At 34.7% G+C, this 12,629-nt stretch overlaps 1 protein-coding gene across 2 annotated transcripts in view; it reads right to left on the bottom strand.

The window, feature by feature from the left end:
- Positions 1-6,127: 6,127 nt before the first annotated feature.
- LOC131592321 (glucoside xylosyltransferase 1) overlaps positions 6,128-12,629 on the bottom strand; it is a 30,377-nt gene continuing 23,875 nt past the window's right edge. For both annotated transcript variants that reach the window (XM_058863741.1, XM_058863743.1), the window contains 3 exons: positions 10,521-10,644; positions 10,035-10,207; positions 6,128-8,059 (listed from right to left, as the gene is read on the bottom strand). In XM_058863741.1, the coding sequence (XP_058719724.1) occupies positions 7,898-8,059; positions 10,035-10,207; positions 10,521-10,644 (459 nt within the window). In that variant the 3' untranslated portion in view covers positions 6,128-7,897. The remainder of the gene's footprint in view (positions 8,060-10,034; positions 10,208-10,520; positions 10,645-12,629) is intronic.

The raw sequence follows: 12,629 nt of genomic DNA, 5'->3' as shown, positions 1-12,629 counted from the left end.
TTAATTTAGAGACTGCTTGTGGTCTAACACATAAAAAATACAGCAGATTTGCTAGCTGCCTCATTTTTCTTACAACAAACTGTTAATGCTTTATTCTTCAAGTTAAATCAATTTTCATTAATTACACCCTATCCTTCTGAGCAAAGAATAACCAAAATAGGCAAAATAGGATTACTGCAAAAATAAGATATTGATCTAGTTTTTAAGCAGTATCCTACCATCACTAATTTTTGCTCAGTTTGTTCATTGCTTTTATGGACCAGTAAAGAAGGTACTTCTCAAAATCCTGTGTGCTTCAATGGGCTATTTGCAGCTGTTAATTTTTCAGCCAGAAAAAAATTTTAAATACTGTGCACTCTGTTGCATTCAACAATCCCTCTAAAACTTTGTTTTGGCCCTTTGAAGTCATAAATCAATTTTCTCTTCTTGTACCTTCACAGAAAGAGGAGTTGTTTGAGGATTTGTTTCTTCCTTAGAGGTTATCCAGCAGCTACAAGAACAGGGCAGGGACCAAGCCCTTCTCTGACACCAGGTGCCCTGGCAGGCAGGTGCTCATGCTGTTTTCAGAAGCCCTGCTGAGCCTGCCTCAGGCAAGCAGAATGGCTCAGACCACCTTTCAATTGTAATGGCTTCAACAGCAGAGCTTTCTTCCTGAAATGCCTCTGGTAAAAAGCCTTTATCTCTGCAGAAAAATAAAGATGATTAAAATTTTGTAATAGTCTATACAAAGCTGAAAGGGAAACAAAATTTATTCTCCAAGTTACAATCAAGAAACACACAGCACTGCTTATGAACTGCACTGGGTCAAGAACACACTTAGATGCCAGATGTGGTGCTCATGCTGTAGTGCCGTGGAGAAAGCAGCATGCCTGCTCCAGGGAACCCTTCTGGCTTCAACTAGAATTACACTAGAATTCAACTAGAACACACTTACACTATTACAGCAAACAGATCTAAAAGCACAGACCTGGTGGCAGAAGACATACAGCTGACAGTGAGATGCAAAAAGACCAGAAAGGTAGAGTGACACCAAGCCCTGGAGAAGACAGGCAGCAAGTAGACTAGAGGGGCAGTGAAGAAAGGAGACAACCAGGAACAAGAAGCAGAAAGGATGAGAGGCAGTAAATCCCCAATTTTACCCACAAGACTGGTGAATAATAGCAAATCAAAAGACAAACATATATAACTCACTTTGGGTAGCAAAATTGTTTTTTTTTATTTCTTGGGCTTAGATCTGCAATCCAAATTCACCTTGAATAATACTATCCGTGACATAAAAATGTAAAACAAAAGAATAAAGTAAAACAGAAAAATATTTTAAAATTTAAAAAATAGCAATACCAGTGACTAGTCAGAACTGCATACTGAATATGCAACTGAATACTGGACAGAAGTTTCATGAAATCCAATAGGCAAGCAGAGTTTCCTGGACACCAGCTACTCAGTAAGACACAGTAAGTCAGCATTACAAGGCTAAAACATCAACTTTAATTAAATTTGATTTCCTAGTCTTAAATCATTAGTTAAAACTGATTATACTGCTTTAATTCTCTTGGAAGCCAAAAACAAATATGCCTTAAATACTCAGTAATTCAACCACAAAGATTTGCAGTTTAGGATAACTTTTCTATCCACTTATGATTCAGCTATTCTTAGAAATATTACAGACTAATTTGATGTGAATTATTCTAGTAAAATGCGTACAGAAATGACTGGCAGAACATTAACTTACGTAAGACAAAGAAGAAAAAATGGACCTGTTGTACCCAGATTTTAATTCTGAAAATGAGGGCATGATATTAAATGACCCAATAGAAGAACAGGAGGAAAAGTGACCTCCCAGAATATGAAGGTACTAGAAAATGCTAATAAATTTCTTATCTCAGTTTAATCATTTAATACAAGCTGCATAAAATAGGAAGGCCACTAATGAAGGCACAAAAAACATTTTTGGCTATCGATGTTCAATGGTAGTAATGAGAAAATTAAAGACAGCACAATCTAGCAGCACTTCCCCAAGCAGTGAGAAAGCCACAGGCAAGTCCGAAGTTTGTACTCCATGGCCTTAGAGAGGTCTGAAGTGCAGAAACAATCCCTAGAAAACAAACTTCACTCTCTTTTATCCCCTTGCAAAACTCTGTTTGGTTTCAAGTGAACATTTCTTAAAGCAAATTCCCAAATTTTTGCTTTGCTCTAAGGAGACAAAAAAAACCCAATAAATTATCTGTGGAAAAGAGGGAAGGGGATTTTGAGTGAGAATATTAGATCAACAGATACCTTGTACAGTAGTCATAACACTTACAGACTATACAGAGTTAGAATATATGCTTAAAGGCTTCTAACAGACTTTTGGAATATAACATGCCTGTATTTTATAAGCCTGGCACTCTTAAAACAGTAACAAACTGTATTATACTTGAGAAATCCTGCTTTTGTAGACCTGTTTTGGTAAAACAGCACAAAGAAACTATCCTGATGTCTAATTTAATTGTTCTTAAATGAGGGTGTTAATGTGTTGATCTCTGGCTTTGACCCAGACTCTGAAACTGGATTTAGTTGTTGGTTTTTAATGGTCATGTGGAATTCAAAGACAGCAGGCCAGGAACTAACAAGGAGATGCAAATAACTGTATTATTTCTCCTCCCCTTTAACATGACCATTAAGAAACAAGTAAAACCAGTACAGCAATACAGAAGCAAGGGGGCAGTTATTCCTAGTTTCAGAGTTTAGACAGGGTGATAGTAAGGATCTACAGTGACAAATTACAGTTCTTTTCCTTGAAATTCACAGTAAACAAGGAATCAGTCTTCTAAAAATCACTGCCCATCCCTCCACAAAAGGGGCTGACACAGGGAAAAGTCAAATAATTCAATGAACAAAGGACACTAACCCTTACATCCACCAAATCAAAAATTAGATTCAAGGATAGAGAACTATTTCAAAATTGTTAATTGTATCTCAGAAATCTGTAGTTATCTAGCTCCTGTTGTGAAAAATTATGTATTCCCTGTTATCTCTCTATTTTATTCTTACGGATTAGCTAGCAACTAAAACAAGGAAATTAAATAAAAGATGGACACCTTAGAGCAGCCTTCCAGTACCTGAAGGGGGCCTACAAGAGAGCTGGAGAGGGACGTTTTACGAAGGCATTAGTGACAGAATGAGGGAATGGCTTTAAACTGGAAGAGGGAAGGTTTAGGTTAAGTATCAGGGAATAAATTCTTCACTGTGAAGATGGTGAGATACTGGAACAGATTGTCCAGAGCAGTTGTAGATGCCCCATTCTTGGAAATGTTCAAGGCCAGGCTGGATGTGGCTTGGAAGAACCTAATCTAGTGGGAGGTGCCCCTGACCAGAACAAGGGGTTATAACTAGATGAGCTTCAAGGGCCCTTCCAACCCAAACCATTCTCTGATTCTATGATCTGTAAGTGGAAATAGACAGGATCTCCAGTTTGTACAACTAAGGTGGCACCCAGATATAGAAGAAGTATTTAAAATCCAGATTTAACAGAACTGATGGGCATTGATTTGATTTAAGAAACTTGCAATCATATGGATGAAGCAGGCAGGCAACATCCATGCATCTATCATAAGAGAACAGATATTCAGGGAAGAAACTACAGATAAACACTCCAGGAACATGACTTTACTAATGGCTGCAAACTTCCTCCTACCTGAACATCATCAAATAGCAGTCTGAAGAAAAAGAAAAAAATAAAACCCAACCACAGCAGGAATACAGGTTCTCCTTTAATTACAGATTTCTGCAAGGAGACCTGTAATAATACCTCCTGCAATTTTTATAAGCATTCAAATGAAAGAAGAGCTTAGTGATTATCTTTTAAAAGCAGTGTAGGGAAAAGGCAGAAGGGAGCATAAAGAAGCCCTGCAGAAATCTGCAAGCAAATATACAGGAAGAAGCACATTCATAAGTTTAAATGAGGACTCTCTCAAGACTGCAGCTGTGCATAAAGCAACCACAAAACTGAACTTTAAGACAAGAATTTCCAATTACTCAATATTCCTTCAAGAAACTTAAAATTTTAATAGGCCCATGAAGGCTTGAAAAGACATAGGAGACCAACATATCTTAAATTTCATGACAACTTTGCAGGACAAGCTCTTCTTATATAGATCCACTAAATGGTTACAAGAGAGATTTTGAGAGCTACTTTAAAATGAGATTTCCTCACTTCCTGAAGTGGAAAATTCACTATTACCTCTGTAAACATCTTCTGTTTTGAAATCTGAGTAACAGTTTTGAATACCCTACTAGGACTACAATGCAACTGTGAGGCAACCTGCATTTCTGTAGGAAATTATCCTGCATTACTTAAGATTTGGCAGTCGAATACAGAAAGCAAGCTGTCAAATGTTCCTCTGTAGTGTTAAAAAGATCCAACAACATTTTTTGTTTTCCTAAGGGAACCTAGGGTGCTCATCTACATTCATGTTTAGTTATCTTTTACTTGCTGAGTTCACTCTTTGTCCATTTGGACAACTTGAACAAATAACTTGGCTGTTATTTGTGCAAAACTCTGTAGGAATTAGAAAAATGCAGCTGGACAAAACTGAACTTCCAAAAAAGAAACAGAAGACATTCAAAGAGAATAGAAATGAAACAGAAAAATCACTTCTAAGTTCCTGTGCATAGAAAAATGCTCAGACTGACAGCAACAACCCCATAAGATAAATACAAGATCTTCTGCAAGATCCACGGTGATGGGAAGTACCTTCCCATTACTTCCTACTTCTACTGTCTCTGCTATAGAAGAATCCAGTTTCTGCTAGTGGAGGTCATAAATCCATATTGCAGCTCTCTACAGCTTATTTTAACACACAAAATCACTGGAGCTGTTTCAAATGCCACCCATTCACAAAGTAGTGCAGTGGGCAGGAAAGCCATGAGAACTATCATAATCACACTAGATATCACGAGAGAGAATGTTAAAATAGTAACTATTCAAAATTAATAATTTACTAAAAAAACCTGGACAAAAAGCTTACACATTCATTTTAATTATACATGAATATTCCACTTAAGTAAAAAAAAAAATCATACTGTCAGTAAATGTATATTGTTAAACCTGTTTGATAGTTGAAAATTTTTAGATTTGAACTAAAAAAAAACAGACAATGAAAAATAACTTAAGCCTTCTAAGGAGTAGAAATTCCATACATATCTCTACATTTACAGACACCTTTATAAACCAGGCAGAAGAAAACAGAGATAACATCTCTACACAGATCTCTTTACCATGAGACTGTGATCCCTTTAAAAGAGACAGAATAATGGTATCATGACATCAAGCATGAGGAAGACAGATTTATCTTCAGTTAATCTGAATGTATATTTCCTGATGTTTACATTCTTCCATCAAACTTTACACTTCATAATAACTTTATAACACATAAGTCATTAAAAATTGGATTCCTAAAGGCAATTTGTTAATACTCACTGTGTTTCTAAAACTAGACAGCAATAAGAATTCCCACACCAGATGTAAGGTCTACACTTTAAGCATCTAACCTTACAGATCAGGTATTGAAATATTTGGGAGCATCACTGGTTCCTATCACATTATCTGTACTCCCAGTCTTTTTAGTGTCTCCAAATGTTTCTCTTATAAGCCATATTAGGGTTTTTGTTTGTAAAGGTTGGTTGTTTTTCTAAATTTAAAACAGACGTATTAGAGAATAAAAATGTATTTGAAACAGACAAATACTCTGGAGAATTACTTAATGGAAGCTATTTGCTTTTTCTAAGTTTTCTAAATTGTTCATGAGTGTTACCTGGAGGTGACCTGAGATGAGTAGTTTTCATTTATATTAAAAAAAAAATTAATCAAAACCTATGGCATAAGGCCATAGTTTGCTATTTGTAGTATGCTATGTAAACATTTCTAGACATAAGCACAAAGTAAGAATTTTTGTCCAACAATAAGCATCAATCTTAATTCTTTTTGTTCTACTCCCCCACAAAATTTGAAATTTAAGTGGAAAGATTGATGCTGAAGTCTACATTCCCCATTTTTTTTCTTAAATGGCCCATTAGGTTTTAAGAGTACCTTGACATGCCTACAATATACTAAAATTTAAAACTGAAAATTTCTGCTAAGACAAACACAAAAAATAAGTACAAAGATTTTTTTAAATACAAACACATAGTACAGGTAAAAAGGAAAGATGAAGACAAATTGATATAAAAATCAGTATTTATGTAAAAAAATAATGCACTGCATATTGTAAAATCAGTCAGTTACAGTATTCACCTTCACAGAGATTTCTATATTTTCAGGTTTCAAAAGGTTACAAAGCAAGGAAAAGAGTCCTACATGACAGGCAGACTGCTTCCCAGATTCCATTCCAAAAATTTATACCCCGAGCCTGCAGGGAAATTAGAAGCAGGATTCAAACTCTGCTGACAGTGAAGTTTGTTTTTGTACTGCTAAAGCATTTGTCCAGCTTACATGGATCTGGAAGTCAGAGCCAGTCTACCTTTGACAAAAATTAAGCTTGTAAAATGGGGTTGGGATGAAGGTGCAAGTCAGTGAGTGGATCCTCCATGTTCAACACACAGGAACTTTCCTGGAATCCAAAAGCTCACTTTATGAAGACTTCATCTCACTTAGACAGGTTATCTAAGTTAATACATACTTTACAATACATTTAATACCATGCAAGTTTAAATATTTCACTGTAACACTAGAATTCAGCCCTTCATGGTTTTCTCTGGAGAAAAAAAAAAAGTTTTTATTACTTAATTTCACTAAGATAATTGGAGGAAACCTAATCCTTACCTGCTGCAAATCACTATCAACCTATCGACAGTAATGCATTCATGTAGTTAAGGGTCTGCCCCAAAACTATTTTAAAGCCATTTATTAAAAAAATATTTTAACAGGATATATTCTCTAAAAACCCATCTACTACACAGTCTGATGAAGTATCAGGACTCTTACTACAGCTCTTCACTTTTAGGTACTACCTACTCTACAACAATAATCAGGTAATAATTCCTGGTATGGAAATACAAGAGCAAGAGCTTTCCACCATTGGGCTTTTTTTCTACTTTCAAAATGCCTTATAAAGCTGCAAAACCATGAAATTTTTGAAAAGTGTTGTAAGAAACAACTTCAAACTGGATTTTTACTTAAAACCCCCTCAGTTCTGCTCTACCTTTTGGTGCTAATAGCTCTACAAATTGTTGAAACAAATTATTTTTAATATAAAACCTCTGTATTTACTAACAGAGAAAACTAGTATCACATACTAGTAATTAATTTCTCAGAAAATCATATTTATAGTGTGCAGTTTACATCTGAGATAAACAAGATTGTCAAAACAGTACTTCAACATGTAAGAGATGAACATATAAAGGCACATACAGATTGTCAATGATTACAACACACTTCTTTGACAAGAGAGTATTTTCTGCACTTGTAAACAGCTTTGTTTACATAAAGGTTCACACCTTTAAAGTGAGGTTAGTGCTGCTGACTCAGTTATTGCTACATTCACAGTTTAAGAGAATTTTAGACAATATGAGGTACACTCCCAAAGAGAGCCATCTTCATTTCTTCCTTGTTCATTTATCATTAGATAACTGAATTATGCAGACTAAATGTACTGACCATAGAAGTCAGTAACACCCAAATCATCAGACATGAGATAAACACTAGCACTGATTAAACTTCAGAAAACCAAAAAGTCACCTTTGCAGAAAAAAAAGTTCTTGTTCTTCATTACATGAATATTTTCTTCATTTTTATGTATGCTAGTAAACCTTTTTTTCTGGGCACATTAAGAGCCCATTCAAGCTGTAATAGAATTCTTGCACCTATGGACCAGCTATGTTAATTCAGTCTCTTGATGTGACAGCTAGGAGTCAAAAATCACCTTCCCTTTGATCTTCTGGCATGCAAGTCTCTTATGCTTTTTGTTAGCTGCTTTATGAATATTTTGTATACTCTTCCACAGTATGTATGCGTGGTTTTCTGTAATTCCCATTCTAGGGGCTGCAGCAGTGAATGAACCAGGTCATCTCCAAAGGAATACTGTAAAGAGGTTAAGAAAATTTAAGGTTAATATGGAAGATTGTCATTAATCAGAGGTATTAGAGTTTTATAAAAATTATTTTCAGCATGATATTTGCTGTTTAAAGGTTTATTTATATTATTAAATATTCATTATTTAAGAACTCATGAGTGCTTCTGAATGCAGTAATTTAAAAACACCTCTAAATTACAGAAATATACTCTCATACTTCAATAAACCTAACAATAAAGATTTTTTTTTTTAATGTTAAGCAAATGAACAGACAGACAAGGAGGAAATTTAAAATTACCTTACCCAATTAAAAATCTACAACTCTAAAATGATTTCTGGATTTTTTTGTTTTTGTTTTTTTTCTTTATGGTAACTTTCTCAAATGACATATAACCTTTAAGTAACATAATTCTTATCAAATTATAATGAAACAGCAGTATAAAAAGTGGTGCTGAAGTTTCATTAAACTGAATAATGGTCAAACACATACCACGTATAACACAAGCATGAAATAAAGTTATCATTAGCTCAACACTGCAATGTTCTTTATAAACAAATGATAAGTTAAAACAGCATTTTGAAGTAACGTAATTTTGTTCATCTTATTACCATTGAATCAGTAGTGGTTTACATACTTTCTCTGACATGTTCACATACAAAATGGGATCATAAATAAAGGGAAATAATTTTTTCTTCTATTTTTGACAATACTCAAAGGAAACAAAGAAGTAATATTTTTATGGAAATACAATCACTTTCCCTGCAATGTATTCTCAGACCCCCAAAAGTACTTTTCTTCATTTTTATATCTATATGACAACATGTAATAAAGCAACATTAAAATATACTCTTGATTTTTGTAGGTTATACACATACAGTAGCCTGCTACATTAAAATGTGCATCAGTGCTAAGTTTTACAGCTCTTCAGTGAGTATACTGATGTAGTGATAAACTATTTATTAGATGACTTTTTTGCAGAATGAAAAGAAGTCACTGTGCTTAGTATTTAAAGGAACAGCAACATATTAATACACTGAATTTCTGGAAAAGGTCAAATCACAGTATATACATTTTTTTTTTTACAATCCAAATCTAGATACAATTAGGAATTAAAGCGTTGCAGTAAATACAAACAAACTTTGGGAAGAAGGGATTTTTTCTGCACTTTAAAATCTCCATTCAAATGAAGCTTCCCATGATGGCTTGTTCAGCCTGGAGAAAAAGACTGTCCCTCTCTACTCTGCACTGGTTTGGCCCCACCTTGAGTAAGTAGTCTGTGCAGTTTTGGTCACCACAATATAAGAAGGATATAAAGCTAATAGTGTCCAAAGGAGGACTACGAAGATGGTGAAGGGCCTTGTGGGGAAGCCCCATTGCAGTTACAACTTCCTGGTGAGGGGAAGAGGAGGGCACTGATCCCTGCTCTCTGGGTCAGGGAGGGTTGAGGTTGGATATCAGGAAAAGGTTCTTCACCCAGAGGGTGGCTGGGCAGTGGAAGAGGCTCCCCAGGGAAGTGGTCACAGCATGAGGCCTGAAGGCACAGTGCAAGGATTTGGACAATGTTCTCAGGTGTATGGTGTGACTCTCAGGGATGGTCCTGTGCAGGGTCAGGTATTTGGATTTCAATGATCCTTGTTGGCTCCTTCCTATTCAGATATTCTAAGATGTCTAAGTGCTCATGGAAACAGTTTATCGGGTGATTTATTAAATAAATGAGAATAAAGCCTTTTAAATAAACACTGACAGTTAGAGGCATTGTCTTAGAATCCTAATCTAGATATAATCTATACTCTGTTTAAAAAGATGCTCATCAAAACAGGAATATACTGGAACTCCATTCAAACAAGAAAGGAGAAAAAAAAAAGTGATAAAAAACTTGACATTACTTAAGAGGATGGATATGAACATACCTACAAAATACTTGTACCACTATAGATAAACATACATGAAAGAATAACAAGTTCAATGCAAAAATCACTTACATTTTTTATTGCTTCATAGACAGCCCTAAAAGTCGGTTGTTTATCATCATGGTAAACACCTCTGTTTCCATGAAGAATAAATATACCTTCTTCTTCAGCTGCCTTACAATTGCTTCCATAGATGCAGTGGTCAGGCCGGTAGTTCCATTGGCAAGGAAAGACATAAAGACTTTCTGTGTGGAAAAATGAGAGCTCTGGGTTAAGTATCAAAATTGTTTCAGGCAATAAACCAATCTTCTCTTTATTTATTTAGGACAGCTTTATAAATTTCTGTACAGATCTTCTGAAATCTTAAAGTTAATTACACTCTAGCAAGCTTCAGCACTGTCTCTCAAATGCTTTCAGAAAATTAAAGAATCAAATAGCCCCTTGAAAGCTTTCACCCAAAAGCCTGCTAATTGAATATTTTCCTGGGTTTTTTTCCCTGGATATTTTTTTCCCATGGAAAAGATCACAGTGTTAGACTGAAAATCAGTGTGGATTTACCTGGATTGTGAAAAAACATAATGTTCAATAGATCCTGATCACCCCATGTTATATTCAACTTGTATTTCTTCAGTAGTGGCATCAGAATTTCTCCCCATTGTAACCGGACTGGTGTCATATCATTCTATAAACAAAACAAAGCAAAACAATACACATTCAGGACATTTATACCTATAGGGAAGGAAATGCCTTACAGAGTCACAGTAGCTTGCACTTCAAAGGTAAAAATCCCAAATGTATTTTTTTTTCTTTTAAACCACCAAGCCTAAGGAAACTAGTTATAGGGACATTTCCAAAATGCTTTTTTTCTCAATTTATTTCTCAATCAACTTACTGAAAAATTTCCCTCTAACATCTCAAACCAAGAATTCTAGGAATAGCAAGGGATTTTTTATACAGCAGTAGGATCTAACACTAAAAATTGAATTTAAATCATGCAGCAAGCAGATGGGGAGTATTTAAATATCTCCACTTCATGCAATTTCTCTCTTTATCACAGAATTATAATATACAGAGGTTCTAATGCTAACTGCAAAAATTCAAACCAGTTCAATATAAAATTAATTCTTAAATAGTTCCCAACATATACAGATAAAAAATACTGGCTACAAAGCAGTGTACAAAAATACAAAAATCCTTCAAAGGTTTTCAGAAGCATTTTCATCAAATTGAACTTATTGTAACTGAACTTGAATTTCCACATCAACAGGACAGGACAACTAGCAAAAATCAGTAAGAACCAAAGCTGTTAGCAAATTCCCAAACACTTGATTTAGGAGAATCACTTCAAAACAGAAGGAGTTCTTCTAAGGTTCTGGTTTAGGAGCAGCTACTCCAAGTAAATTGGCCTACACTGAATTCCATGTTAACAAAAGGATTCTAATCTGCAGTTTAAATGGTTACATATTCTAAAGCTATAATCTCTTGTCTTTACACCTTATTTAAGGTCAACTAGAACAGAAAAGGAACAAGGCTGCTCACTTTGTACCCTGCACTTCCCAATTTTGAGAGTGTGGATGGAATAACAGTAAGTCCCATAGAGAGAAAATTCCTGAACAAGTACAAGCATTGCATCCTTGCCTCTTTTTAAGCAAGTTGTTAAAAAAAATCATACTAAAACTCCAGTATAGCTTGGGATTTGCATACAGGAATATTATGTTAAGAGACAGATTACCAGGAGCAAAATACTCAGTTTGAGATTTACAATATCAAAGACTTCCTTCTCTGAGCTTTACACTGACAAAGTAGAAGGTGCACAAAATTGCAGTTCAGTTCTTACTCTTCCCTCAAATCATTTCAGCAATCAAATATGAAGGGCTTTCAGAACTAAAGACTAAACCAAGAAATACTACAAGATCTCAGAGAAGAATATCAAAAAATACCTATACCTTATATTATGCAAGAAGCCAAAAAGAATATTTACAATCCCTTCTCTCCTAAAAAAGTTATGATTATGATTGCCTGCAAGAATTCAATGAGCCCAGGCATAAGAAATGCACAAGAAAATTCTTCACTAGTAAGAATTATCATTAGATTCAATGCAAAGTAAAACACAGGCTTTAACACTAAGCTAAAACCATCCAAAAAAGCAAATAAATAATACTGAATCACAGCCAGTAAATACTATTCCTTCACTTGAAATTTCAATTCACAGAATACTGACCTAAGTTTTAAGTTTAGAGAAAATGCTAAGAATTAAAAACAGAATTAGATCACTCATAGTAGGCAAATCATGGTATGAGAATATACAGTAACAAATATAGTTTTAGAGCAACACATAGAAAGAGAAGTTTAAATTGTTAAAGTCATTATTTAATAGAATTTTCTTTTCACTTGTAGAATTTTAATAGTAGAGAAACCCAGAGGATTTGCATCCCAAGAAGATGCAAAGCAGGTGAAAACATGCATTGCATAGCCACATGTCTAGAAGCAATACTACTTGACAAATAGTGCTGTCAGACTTAAGAACTGGAAATTGTAATATTTCCATAACCTTTGCATAAATAGAAAAGAGCTATATATTAATAAAATAGCAGTGATATATAATGACACCAGTGTAGGAGCAAGAGAAACTACTTAAATACTTGTTTTCCTTCTTTAAAATATTCT

The sequence above is a fragment of the Poecile atricapillus genome, chromosome W (assembly GCF_030490865.1).
Source record: "Poecile atricapillus isolate bPoeAtr1 chromosome W, bPoeAtr1.hap1, whole genome shotgun sequence".
NCBI classification, from domain to species: domain Eukaryota; kingdom Metazoa; phylum Chordata; class Aves; order Passeriformes; family Paridae; genus Poecile; species Poecile atricapillus.
The sequence above is the reverse complement of the archived record's forward strand: the minus strand, read 5'-3'. Positions and strand labels throughout refer to the sequence as shown.